Genomic DNA, 13,247 nt, shown 5'->3' with positions numbered 1-13,247 from the left:
CCAAGCTGTAACCTCCTGAAGCCACCTCTGCAGCGCAGAGCTCTGTGCCGCACAGCCTGATGGGAGACCCGGCCTTCCAGCACTAGGCGCGCCGGCAAGACGGCCTCGGCCCCGCCCCCTGCCGCGGGGCACGCCGGGAGAGCGGCGACCTCCCCCTTTCCTCCCTGAAGGAGGGAGAAAGGGGTATTTCCGAAGAAAGACAGTCCTTTCGGAAGGGGTGGGGCTATCTGAGTACCGCCCCCCACTCCTGGCGGGGGTGGGGCTAGGGTGCGAGTCCCGCTGCCCGCGCTCAGACCCGCCCCTGCGCCGGAAGGAGGAAAGCGTGGGTCCTACTCCCTATCGGATCTGGGGAGCCGCGCCGACGTAGAGTGCGAAGTCACGTGACTCCACGGCTGGCGGAGAGGGAGGGGGCGGGGCGGGGCTACCCCTCCCTCGGGTCACGCGCGGCCGGAAGTGGTGGTCGCTCCGTTGAATCTGAGATGGGGACTTCCCTGGACATCAAGATTAAAAGAGCGAATAAAGTTTATCACGCCGGGGTAAGTGGAGGGGTGGCCGGGCCTGGGGATTCCGTTGTCTCTAGCGCCCCCCACACCTCTGGGCGACCCTGGGCGAGGCGGAATGACACCGCCAGGTGCGCTCCTGCCAGGTGTGTCCCGCGCGCTGCTTGCTGCTGCGTGAGGGTCGTGGAGGGCGTCTGCAGGGCGCGCAAGGGCCTGGGCGCGGCGCCGGCGCTGCGGCTGTCGGGCCTCGCACGTCCTGTGCGCAGCAGGTCCCCAGGCCTGACCTGTCACACGGAGCCCTCGGGCGGAGGAGTTGATGATCAGACAGACGCCCCTTTCCCAACCCCCTAACGTGGCCGCAGCGGGCTCATGAACGAAAAGGACAATTAAGTTTGAAAGCAGAGGTATGCACATCTGGTAGAAACATACTTAGGCAGTGGTCACTTCTAATAACATACAAGTTACACCTTTTCTGGGAAGGAATGGCATATTAAAAGCAAGTCAAAGCAAACCTTTACATCGTTAACAAGTTTTGTGCCATTGGCCTCCCACGGGCCTTGGTTTCCTTATTTGCAAAATGAGAATATTGGAAGTTTCCTTCAACTTGGAATCTGAACCCTTATCTACGTCAAAATCAGTCACTCTGGAGAATTTTAAAATATTATTGACAAGGTCCCACTACAGAGATACGGGAGATGCTGATGTTCAAGAGCTAGGGTTGAACATTGCTATTCCCATGCTCTTTGGAATAAAATTGATATCATTCCTTCGTCACATGAATGCAAAGTGGTGTCAAATGGGGCAGAATACCAGGCAAAGATCTTGAATGAATGCTAAAATGTTTGGGTAAGAGTTGGGGAAACCTAATAATTGTACAGACTCAAATGACCACCTCTCAGGTTATTACTTAACAAATGGAGATGCTACCTTTATAATGGATGACTCTTCTAGGCACCACACAGAACCAAAATCAACAAGAACACCACCTTCCTATCACCACTGACAAGACTGACTGAAGTTACACACCCCTGATGCACTGAAAAGGACACAATCACCTATGAAGTATTCTTGCCAAAAATATTTAATCTGCATGGGTTCATAAAGAAACCAGGCATGTCCCACTTGAGGGTCATTCAGTTCAACAGTTGACCAAAATAGCTCAGAAACATTGGTCCTAAAGAAAAGGCAGGAGAGGTTTTCAAGATTAAAACACACCTAAAGGAACATGGGAACCAAATACTGTGCACAATTTTTGATAAAAACAAATTTAAATGTGGACTATATGTTAAATAATGTTTTTTATTTGCTTTGAATTTCCCCAGTGTGCTATTTGTATTTTGGTTACATGGGAGAATATTCGACATGCTCATCAGTATTTAGAAGCAAAGTGTTAAAGTAACTAAATCTCAGATGGTCCCACCATAAATTGTGCACATGTATCTGTTCTTGTTTGTGGTGCAGGAGAAAGAGAAAAAGCAATTGTAGTAAGATATTAAAAAATTGCCAGATCTTGTTGAAAGCTTTGTAGGTCTACGCTATATTCTTTAAAAAACAGCAGCTTTGTAGGTATAAAATCCAAATAACTTAAAATCTACCCTTCTACAGTATAATTCGATGTTTTTAATATATATTTGCAGAGTTGTGCATCCACCACACTATCTAATTTTAGAAAATTTTCATTACCCCCAGAAGAAACCCTGTACATATTACTAGTTACACTCATTCCCTCTCCCTGCTCACCCCTGGCAATCACAAATTTACTTTCTGTCTCTGAATTCGCCTATTCTACACATTTCATATAAATGGAATAATAATACAAGATGTGGCTTTTTATTACTGGCTTCCTTCTTTGAGCTAGCATAATGTTGTCAATGTTCATGCATATAGTTTTATGTGTCAATTCCTTAGTCATGTTTGTGGCTAAATAATATTCCCTTGTACGGCTAGACCACATGTTTATCCTTTCATTTGTTGATGGACATTTAGGTTATTTTCATCTTCTGACCTTGAAGAATAATGCTGTTATGGACAGTCTAGTAAAAATTGTTATGTGAACGTGTTTTAATTTCTCTTGGATATATTCCTGGGAGTGGATTTTGCCTGGTAACTTTATGTTTAGCTTTTTTTGAAGAATTGCCGACTATTTTAAAAAATGCCAGTCATTTAGGGTGCACCAGCAATATCTGAAGTTCCCAATTTTTCTAATACTTTGTATCCATATATCTTTTTGGAAGCTTGGAAATTGTTCTAAATAATAATGGAGGAGGGGCAATGACAAGTACATTGAAAAGTCTGACATTTTACTCAGAAATGTTACCCCTGCTGAGATGTTTTTTGAAACTAATGTACCGGTAATGAAAAGTACATTTAGAAAAGGTGCAAGAAATGAGATGGTGAAGTTGCCCCAGTAGAACTCTTGTGCAGCCAGGACTGTTCCCTGTGGGGAGCAGAATTGAAGATGAGATCAGCTGTGCCTCATAACATATCCCTTGGTGCTGTTACCAGGAGGAGAGTCTCCAGTTAGCTTACAGCAGTATTACTCAATCTTCAGTCACTTTTTATGTTTAAATGTATTTTTAAAGGAGATTATTATGTGATAATTGTAAAGAAAAGCCTAACTTCTACTAAATGGTCACCCATATTTTTTAAGGCAAGAAAGAAAGTAAAAAAGTTACTAAATCAATAGATCTAATCAGTTGACAAAAATATATACCCGGCCCTGTGTACACATGACTTAGGTGCTAGACCCCAGGATCTGCTCTTCAGAATAGGTGGATTCTGCAGCCAGCACTGTCATGGCTGCTTCCTGAGATGTAGGTGTAAGACCTGGAGCTGGCTGGTTGCTTGGTAAGGTCTCAGTGACCATGGACAATGCATATTTTGAGTGTAGTTTGCACCTGGGTTGAGGGAAGGGCGGCACCTCTTTCCTACCCTTCCCAGCTTCAGTTGGCTGCAGGTGGAGCTAAGGGCATACGAAGTTTCCATTTTTTCCATCCACCTTGGTGAAGATTCAGTTACTAAAGGTTCAGTTACTAAAGACCATGCAATTCTTGTCGTTGGTTACCCCCTTTGTCTGACCCTAAGCAATAACATCCCAGGCCTGAGATCATAAATGTTTGTCATTCAGGTGAAACATGTTTGTCCATATAACCATATAAAGCAATCTTATGTCCCAGCGGAGGTTCTTGGGAAACATGGGTTAGGGGTTTTGACAGGTGGTATCATTTACTTTTCTTTTCTTTTTTTTTTTTAATATTTATTTATTTTTTAGTTTTTAGTTTTGCGGCAGACACAACATCTTTGTTTGTATGTGGTGCTGAGGATCGAACCCGGGCCGCATGCATGCCAGGCAAGCGTGCTACCGCTTGAGCCACATCCCCAGCCCTCATTTACTTTTCTAATGAGGAAATTGAGGCTGAGACAGGTTGAAGAATGTGATCATCCAACTAATGACAGAGCTAGGTTCCAACTCAGATCAGTCAGATTCCAAATTGTGTCCACTCAGTACTTATTATACTGCATCCCAGGAGTGGCCATTTTTATGCAGAATGGTGGAGTTTGTAACATGGAAAGGGCCCGTTATTTGTTTCCTAGGAGTGCTATAAATAACATTGTCATATTTCAGTTAAAAAAAAAAGACTGATATGGCTTCTATTCTGGAGATAAGCTGATTCTAACTTTGGAGGGCGGGGGTTGCAGGTATAGACTCTTACTATGCTTGTTGCCTAGGTTGGCCTTGAACTCAATCTTCCAACCTTAGCCTCTAGGGTAGCTGGGATTACAGGCATGTGCCACTGCACCTGCTATTATGCTGATACTGTGTTTTTCAGACTTTTAGTTATGAAAGCAGTTGAAAACAGTTTTGATTTTATGGATACTAGAGAACCTAAGTTATACTTGGATTTAAAATTGATATTTGGGTTCTTTTTCCTGGAGAACAATGTTCTTTGACAAAATTATTAAATTTGAAGCTTTGAAAATATAAGTGCAATACATGCCATAGAAGAAGGATGTAAAGGGAAAAGGCTCTTTTGGACTCCCTTCCTGCCCTTAGAGGTATCCACAGGTGGTTTGTGTACTGTTACAAACATTCATACACACCATGTGCAACTGACAGCTTGTTCTTTTTTGCTTAATAGTGTATTATCTGGGATTTTTTTTTTTCATACCAACACATTTCATTACTCCCATTTTTTTTTTTTTTTGATTTTTATTTAATCAGTAAATTCATTCAGATTCAACTTATGTCTGTTGATCTCTGGAAGATGGCAGGTCAAGCAGAGATAAGTAAATATATAAAATGAAAGAGGAACACAGAGTAGGATCTAGTCATTTTGGGGAAGAGGAATCTGGGGCTCTTCTGGAGCTTCACTGAAGCTAATTTTGAAAATGAAGTATTAAATCAGAGTCTAAACCCTGCTACTTTAGAAGCTGAGGCTGCTGAATTGTGAATTCAAGGCCAGCCTTGGCAATTTTTTTGTTGTTGTTATTGTTGTTTTTACTGAAATATCACAGTGTAATTTACAGTGCTCCTGGGAAATGAATAACAACCATTTCCATGTTGGCTTCAGTCAGGAGGAGTAGACAGCAAAGTGAACCAGAACTTGTGGACATTTGGGACGTGATCTCAGTCCAGTGAAAGGTTTTTTTGCTGTTACTCTTCCTCATCTGAATTGGCAGCAACGGCAATATTTTTTAATGCAACTTGGCTTTATTGTCTTTCCAAACAATTTCTTCTTCAAGTTAATTCTGTTCTATTAAGAATACACTTCCATGGGCTGGGGTCATAGCTCACTAGTGGAACGCTCGCCTCGCACATGTGAGGCACTGGGTTTGATCCTCAGCATCACATAAAAATAAATAAACAAAATAAAGATATATATAAAAAAGAAAAGAATACACTTCCATGGGCTGGGGTTGTGGCTCAGTGGTACAGCGCTCGCCTAGCATGTGAGAGTCCCTGGGTTCAATCCTCACGTCATATAAAAATAAATAAATAAAGGTATTGTGTCCAACTACAACTAAAAAATAAATGTTAAAAAAAGAATTATACTTCCTTAAGTTGGCTGTTCAGCATATTCAATTGTAATATTAATGTCTCTTCTTAATGCAGACATTTCCCACTAAGTACTACTGCAGTTGCATCCCACAAAATTTTTGCTTTTAAATTAGTACACACCCTTAACCCCATCTGGTCCACCTGGAAAGGGGCAGGGGACCAGGAGAGATGGGACGAATTTGGAAGAAGTGGAATCACCTGCTCAGATTTAGGAGCAGATACTGCTCCAGGGGCCCTGATGAAGCTTTGTGGTTGAGTAGCTTCCTGCTCTGTGGCAACATGGAAGACACCAACATAAATGCTGTACTGTCATGTCCCAAAATTGTCTGCAGCAAGATTTGATTTGTAGTATTTTTATTATGGTACAACTTAAATATCTTCTAATCTTGTTACAATTTTTTTTACATGAGTTATTGTGCTTTACTTTGTGATGTGGCAACAACTCTGCCACTCATAGGCTTATAATAATTTCTGGTATTAGTATTTCAATTTTATTTAATTAATTAACTTTTTAGAACTGGAGTCTTGCTAGGCTGCCCAGACTGGCCTCAATTTCCTGGGCTCAAGTGATCTTCCTGCCTCAGCCTCACTTGTAGCTGGGATTAGAGGCATGTATCACTATACCTGACTCATCTTTAAATTTGAGAAAATTCTTTTTTTAAAAAAAAATTTATTTTTGGGCTGGGGATGTGGCTCAAGCAGTAGCGCGCTTGCCTGGCATGCGTGCGGCCTGGGTTCGATCCTCAGCACCACATACAAACAAAGATGTTGTGTCCGCCAATAACTAAAAATAAATAAATAAATAAATAAATATTTAAAAAAAAAAAAAAAAAAAAAAAAAAAAATTTATTTTGTTTATTCATTTTTATGTGGTGCTGAGGATTGAATCCAGTGCCTCACATGTGCAAGCCAAGCACTCTGCCACTGAGCCATAACCCCAGCCCTGAGAAAGTCTTATGAGCAGAATTATGGAAACTATAGCTCTAATAAGAAAATGAGATTTTGATGGAGAAGAGGAATGTCAAGTCGAATGGCCAGGGAAAGACAGTAATATGGGACTGTTTACCATAATTCACTTGTAACCAGTAGTTACAAACATCCATGGTGTATACCTTCACGATTGCACGGATTGCCTTCTGTTGTCTGTTTATTAGGAGTCTACCCAATTAAAATACATATATATTTTAATATTTGTATTCCTAGGCCTGGCAGTACCTACCACTTGGTAGAGTGCTGAAAAACTGTTTAATGATGATTTGAAGTCTTAAAACATTTGAACAAAATTTCTAAGACTAATATTTTTTTTCAATGCATTAATCAGAAAGGGGGAACTCTTCTTATAGGTACATTATGGGTTTGCTTTGTAATTATAAATAATATTCTAGGTGTCAGTTCTAGACAGATGTTGGTAAGACTTATTCCTATTTTGACTTAGCCCCAAAGCAACTATTGGGCCCCTCATTACTTGTATTTGCTCTAGAATAGTCATTTTTAAGGGAATGATTAAAATAAATATGGGAGGAGAGATTTCAGAAATCCTAAAAATATGTTTTCTCATTCAGGAATAGAAAATAATAGTTTCCCAAAGTTGGATTCCCCAGGGTCTTCCTCCCAGCTCTTTGGGCCCAAGGTGAACACAGACCCTTCCTCAGACTTCCAACATTATTGTCATGCCACCTTCTTGCTACAGTTCCTTCCCACTGAGTCTAAAAACTTAACCTCTTCCCAAAGCACCATGTTTGGGATGAGACAGTCAGGAATATGATAAAAATTCCCTAATTTCAAATCTCCAGCAAAAGTTACTGAACTAATACTGTCTTATGAGAACATGCATCGAGTGCTTTAATCCTTCCCATTGCTCTGTGGAGGTGCTGATGCCCCATTATGTGTTGAGAAGACAGAGGCCAGGAGTGTTCAGTGACACACCCTGGGCCCTGGTGAGAGCAGACATTTGAACTGTGTCTTCTTATTTCCAAGTCCAGGACTCATGTGCCTTCTCTGGATCTTCATTCTTATCTATGGGATGGAAATGGCTCCTACTCAAAGGTTGAAGGATTCAATTAATGTTTCAAGAGTCATGGATTCTGACTCATAATGGTGGCTCAGTTGGTGGGTGGTTATATTATTCCATTTCTCATGCCTCACAGAGACAGTTTGACCTACAAGAACTGTTCTTGGGTGCCATGCCTTAATCACATTCGTATACCCCACAGATGGCATAGTAAGTACTTGTTAGACAATTTGCATATTGTCAGATACTCGTCCACTGTGGACTTGGAGGAAGGAGGGTCAGTGAACACAGATATTGTAGCATTTTTCACCCCCAAAGCTGAGTGTGATTTCGGTGTTGCTATATACTTCTTTGCATGGTATAGTAATATGTTCTTGATCAAAAGTTTGACTAAGATGCATTAGAAATTACATCTTCAGTGCACTAGGGGAGCTTATTGGTTACAAGAACCCTGCAGTAAATCTTTCTGTAATGTAAATATAATTCATTTGTTTTTATAAATTCAGAATGTTTTACATTCTTAAATCTGGCACATGTACTCATGAAAATGACACTGTTAAATATTATGGTTGTGAAATGCATAAATAAGAGATTTATTCCCAGTGCAGCCAGGTTCCAGTGACAGGGGATTTATGTACTGTGGGCCGATTACTATAACCATAGAAACCTCTAGATCTGCATTTTGTCTTACTTGGCTTGCATGTAATTTCTTATTTAAAAAAATAAAGAGTGGAAACTCTGTACATAACAGCTCATTATTATGAAGAAAAATTGCAAAGCTGAAGTGCTATTAAAAAAAAAAAAGCCTAACTATTTTATTTGTCCTACTGAGTTCTCAGTAAATTAATTATAAGTGGGTCTCTTTTCACTGATAAACTAATATTCCTGAAAAGGCTTGTCTCCTAAATCATAATCTAACCCTTATATAATGTATGAGGGGGATTTGCAGAATTATCCTAGCCTGCTTGGAAACTGGGGTGCAATAAAACTGTCCCTGTAGTTCTCTATTAATTGCAGCAGATCTCATGCTGGCCTGAGCCGGCTCCACCACAACAGGGTGTGTCTGCTTCCAGACACAGCGACTGGACAAGTCTCAGCACGCCACACACTTGTGACCTGGTGGGCTGCTCTTTTTCTGCCCTGTCCTCCTGGATTCTGCTGTGTCACCAGCCGGGCCCTCCCTGTGGCCTGAATCCTTTGGTCCTCATCTTCCACCCCACTGCTGTCTCTCTCCAGTGCTGATGGCCCCACTGGGCCGCTCACAGGCTGGACACTCAGTTCGGCAGGTTTGGGGAGATGGCACCTCTCTTGTCCTGTTCTCCCCCCTCACAGGCTCCTTCCCCACTTGGTGGCCCAGTTGGTCTGTCCATGTTCATCTTCCACTCCAGTGAACACTGATTTTCCTTATAGGTGGCCCCAGTGCCCAGCCTATTTGAGCAAGTTCATAGCTGTTGTACTTTCCCGCTGCCCTCCTTCCCCCATAAAAAAATGCTGCCTTCTCCCTTCCCAGTATGTATCCTACTAGGCTGAGGTAGACCCTCTGATACCCATCACTCAATGTCACACCTCAGTTCCCTTCTCTGAAGTTTTCTGCCCACACTCAATGGCTGACCTCTTAGCAAGGAAGGTTCCCAAAAGTTGGACGGAGAAGCTGGGTTTCCATTTCCTCTCCATTTTCATTTCAGCTACACCTGAAGGGTTTGTAGCTCTTCACCTCTTCCTGCTTTTCCTCTGGTAGTTGTTTTATCTGCACGCACCTCTTTTCCTAGACATGCTGTAGTCCCCATTTCCCTTCGTTACTTTTGTAGGCATCAGCCTCTGTTCAGAAAGCAGACTGCCATGGTAGCCAGCAGCTATGGGGTCACCTGCTTCCCTTCCCAGTGAGTGCACGAGGCCAGGCTGTTTGAGAGGAGCATCAACAAATCAGTAGCTGACAGCAGCAGGCCAAGCTCAAATCAACTTTGCCCTGTTAGGGTGTCCAGGGCTTAGGGAGGTCAGTCAGTGCCTGGACCTGCCACAGACCAAGTCGGGATTCTGCTCGTGGTGGTGGTGGATGACTGTGCCTGGCCCTCTTCTCTCTGGTGGGGGTATACCTGGGGTCTTTTCGGTTGCAGCAGGGCTGCTCAGAGCCTTCACTATGCAGAGCGCAGTGCCTGCCAGGCCTGTGGATGCAGATCCTTCTCTTCCAGAGGGGTTTCTAGATCAGCTGTTCCCAGGCCACATTTTGGGGAACCTCATTTCTTCTCATATTTGCATTTTAAAATATAAATATGGCAAAATTGAAACTTTTCTACAAATAAAACATCAAGTAAAAGCTTCTCATTAGTATGTCCTGTCATGTTTTCATACAAACATGTTAACAATGGTTTGTTGTAAACACTTTGTGGAAGGAAGAGTCCTCACTCCAGGTGCCATCCAGGTCCCTTGCACACAAGGTTTTCTGGACACATTTTCATGGTGAGCAGCTCTGGGGAGACTGCCTTGCTTTCTTATTGTCTGCAGTGAGGAGACTGTTTACTCTCTTATATGCAGAAAAAAATTTCAGGCTCAAGAGAAATGGCTTCTTTCTCAAGGCCATTGAAAATATATTCACCTTTCATCCCATAAATTACAAATGAATGTTTCTCCCTAAATAGCTCAAGAAAATGAATATTATTTAGGGTAAAGGTTGACCAGAAAAAAATTGAAATAATGAAACATAAAATGAAATCTTACATATAATTCTAATGTCAATTTTTATGAACATAATGCACATCAAAACAGCTCATACTGATGAACCAGAGCTGGTCTGTTTGAAGTGAGGATAGCCAGTCCCCTGCTGCACTCCAAGATCCTAAAGTGACTATTCAGATGGATGCCTGCTTAGGCCTCTGGCCCAGTGGTCACTTTGAAAAGTACAGGTTCCGTATGACCTGGTGGTGTCCACCTCTAATCCCACTGACTGGGAGGCTGAGGCAAGAGGATTGGAAGTTTCAAGGCCAGCCTCTACAGCTTGGTGAGACCCTCACAATTTATTGAGACCCTATCTCAAAAAAGGACTGGGGTTTAGCTCAGCAGTAGAGTGCCCTGGGTTCCATCTGTGCTACCAAAAAAAAAAAAAAAAAAAAAAAGCTCTGGTTCTAGGATATAATGACCAGCCAGAACCAGCTAGCACGGTTAAAGTTTTTTGTTTTTTGTTTTTTTTTCATTCCAACCCATTTTATTTGGCCTCACGTCAGAATTTATAGGTTGGATTAATTTCCAGGTTCAAGGCAATAATACAGAGCACGGAACAAGACTTTTTATTTCATTTACTGGAGGATGTAAACCACCAGTTGATTGACATCCTTGGGTAGTCTCTACCAGTTTTCTCCTTGGTAACTGCCTGACTGGAGTCCATGCCTGTGCACAGTGTGAGGGGGCAGTCTCCAGCCACCTTCGCTGCAATCCTTACTTAAGTTTGAACTTGGGCTGAGAAGGTGGTAAGGCTGTGGTCCTCTGGCTCTTAATTGGAACCTGTACTTCATCAAACTGCCCTGACCCTGGTTATTGATGTGCAGGTAGAACTTGCCTCTACGTAACTTCAGGGCCATACCAGCTGTGCTCTGGCAAGTCTGCTATGTCCACCGCACCCTCCAATGCCGCCTCCCCTCTCCTCCCCTCGATGATGTTCTTATTCACACTTAACAGTTTGACTCACATGCCAGGAATGATGTCAGCCAAAAAAAAAAAAAAAAAAAACAGGCCCTTTTTTTGTTTCATCACAAAGGATTGTTCCAGACAGTTACCCTAGAACCCAAATTATCATCTTTGGGAAAGGAACAGAAGCCCCATCACTTGAATTAAGGGGTAAAAGGGCAGAAATTCCCTTCTTTAATAATAATCAGGGAAATGTGAAAATTTTGTTCATTTAAAAAAGGTACATTAAAAAAGGTTAGTCTGACCATATGTTTCACATCTCTCAAAAATTTTTAAAGTAGTTTTGTAAATAAAAAAATAAGGGCTGGGGTGTGGCTTGGTGGTAAAGCTAGCATGCAGGAGACCCCAAGTTTCATCCCAGCACTGCAAGAAGAAAGAGGAGGAAGAATACAATGTATTGCTAAGAAAATTCAAGTAATACCAAGAAGTAACAAATGAAAAGTAACATTCTCTGCTTCTCCGGCTCCTACCCCAGGAGCACTTCCCAACATTAACCACTCCTGGCCTCCCACTATGGGGTCCTCCTCCGGATGAGCCTGAAACCCAAGCCTGATGGGTGCTGCTGTGGTACAGGTGATCTGCCAAGGTGCCCTCCAGCTGAGCCCTTGCTAGCCATGACTGGTCACCCAGGCTGTCCCCTTCATTTGTGCTGGACTCTCCTCTCACCCTCTGTGCCTGAAGTTTGCCTGCATCCTGGCTTGGATTTGGATGGTAGACCCTTTTGTTGTTGTTTATGTGTAATTTCACTCTGGGATTTCCCTTTGACGGCTGCTGGGCTGTCAGAATGTGCGCCCTGGTGTGGGAAGCTTTTCTTTGGCAGAGTCTCTCTCTCTCTCTCCACAGTCATTACTTTGGCATGTCATTGTCCAGCTCTCTGAAGTTGGAGCCCTCCTGAGCTATTGGTTTAGTCTGGAGTCTTCACATGCACTTAGGCCAGCAATTCCAACCAATGTCAACTTAAGCACCGAGCCACATTCCCAGCCTTGTGATCCTCCTGCCTCAACTTTCTGAGTTGTCGGGATAACAGATGGCACCAGAGCTCCTGGCCCAATGTCAATTTCTACACTCTGCAAGTTTAATATTGTTGAACTCTAAACTCAGGTAATCTCTAGTGATGTGTCATTTTGCTAACAGGCAGTTAGTTACCTAACCTCTGAAACCACACAACACACCAGAACTAGAATTTAATACTCCTCTGACAAAGACCCCATTATTTACTTTTACTTTTGTAAATAGTATTGATAATCTTTATTTTTCCTCTTCCCAACCATTAACCCAGTGGCTCAGGTTTCTTTTCCAGACTCTAGATGTTTCAGAACTAGAAATTTGGGATCTTGCTCTGGGGATAGTAACCTTGCTTTTTGCCACCTCATTTTACTGGGTTTTTCCCCAGTGCTTATTCTATGCTGTGCTTAGAAGAGAGGGTAGGTAGATGCCAAGCCACCTGAGGTCCTTGCCTCCTGGTGGGTAGGCCAGAATGCTTCTGAATGAATAATTGTATTCTTGTATCTTCTGGGCAGTCAGTGTGCCTAACTCATGTAAATTGATAGCTTGATATTTTGCTACAGTTCCACTGATAGTGATTTTTTAAATAGATTTTTTACTTAGTCACTTAGAATGACCCTATGTCCAGAAAGTAGTATAACTGTATTTCCTTCTATGCTTGATACCTCCATGGTTATTTTTTAAGAATTTTTTTTTCATTGTAGTTGAACATGATACCTTTATTTTATTTATTCATTTATTTTTTATGTGATGCTAAGGATCAAATCCAATGCCTCACATGTGCTAGGCAAACACTCTACTGCTGAGCCACAGCCCTGGCCCCTCCATGGTTATTTTTTTTAAAACGAGGCATAATTGCATATAATAGAGAACCCTTTTCAGTGTTGAGTTCTTTGATACTAACCACCATCTTATTCAGGGTATGGAACAGTTCCATCACCCCAGAATTCTCTAGTGCCCTTTTCAGTCAGTCTCTCCCACTACTATCAACCCC

The 13,247-nt window shown here is 42.4% G+C and overlaps 1 protein-coding gene across 6 annotated transcripts in view; it reads left to right on the top strand.

Moving 5' to 3' along the window:
* The first annotated feature begins 319 nt into the window (after window positions 1-319).
* Vps26c (VPS26 endosomal protein sorting factor C) overlaps window positions 320-13,247 on the top strand; it is a 40,837-nt gene continuing 27,909 nt past the window's right edge. For 2 of the 6 annotated variants that reach the window (XM_048803674.1, XM_048803670.1), the window contains exon 1: window positions 320-536. In XM_048803674.1, the coding sequence (XP_048659631.1) occupies window positions 480-536 (57 nt within the window). In that variant the 5' untranslated portion in view covers window positions 320-479. The remainder of the gene's footprint in view (window positions 537-13,247) is intronic. The other 4 variants (XM_048803672.1, XM_048803671.1, XM_015478773.2 and 1 more) reach the window with 3 other exon arrangements.

Source organism: Marmota marmota, unplaced genomic scaffold (genome assembly GCF_001458135.2).
Source record: "Marmota marmota marmota unplaced genomic scaffold, marMar, whole genome shotgun sequence".
In the NCBI taxonomy this organism is placed as follows: Eukaryota; Metazoa; Chordata; class Mammalia; order Rodentia; family Sciuridae; genus Marmota; species Marmota marmota.
The sequence above is the reverse complement of the archived record's forward strand: the minus strand, read 5'-3'. Positions and strand labels throughout refer to the sequence as shown.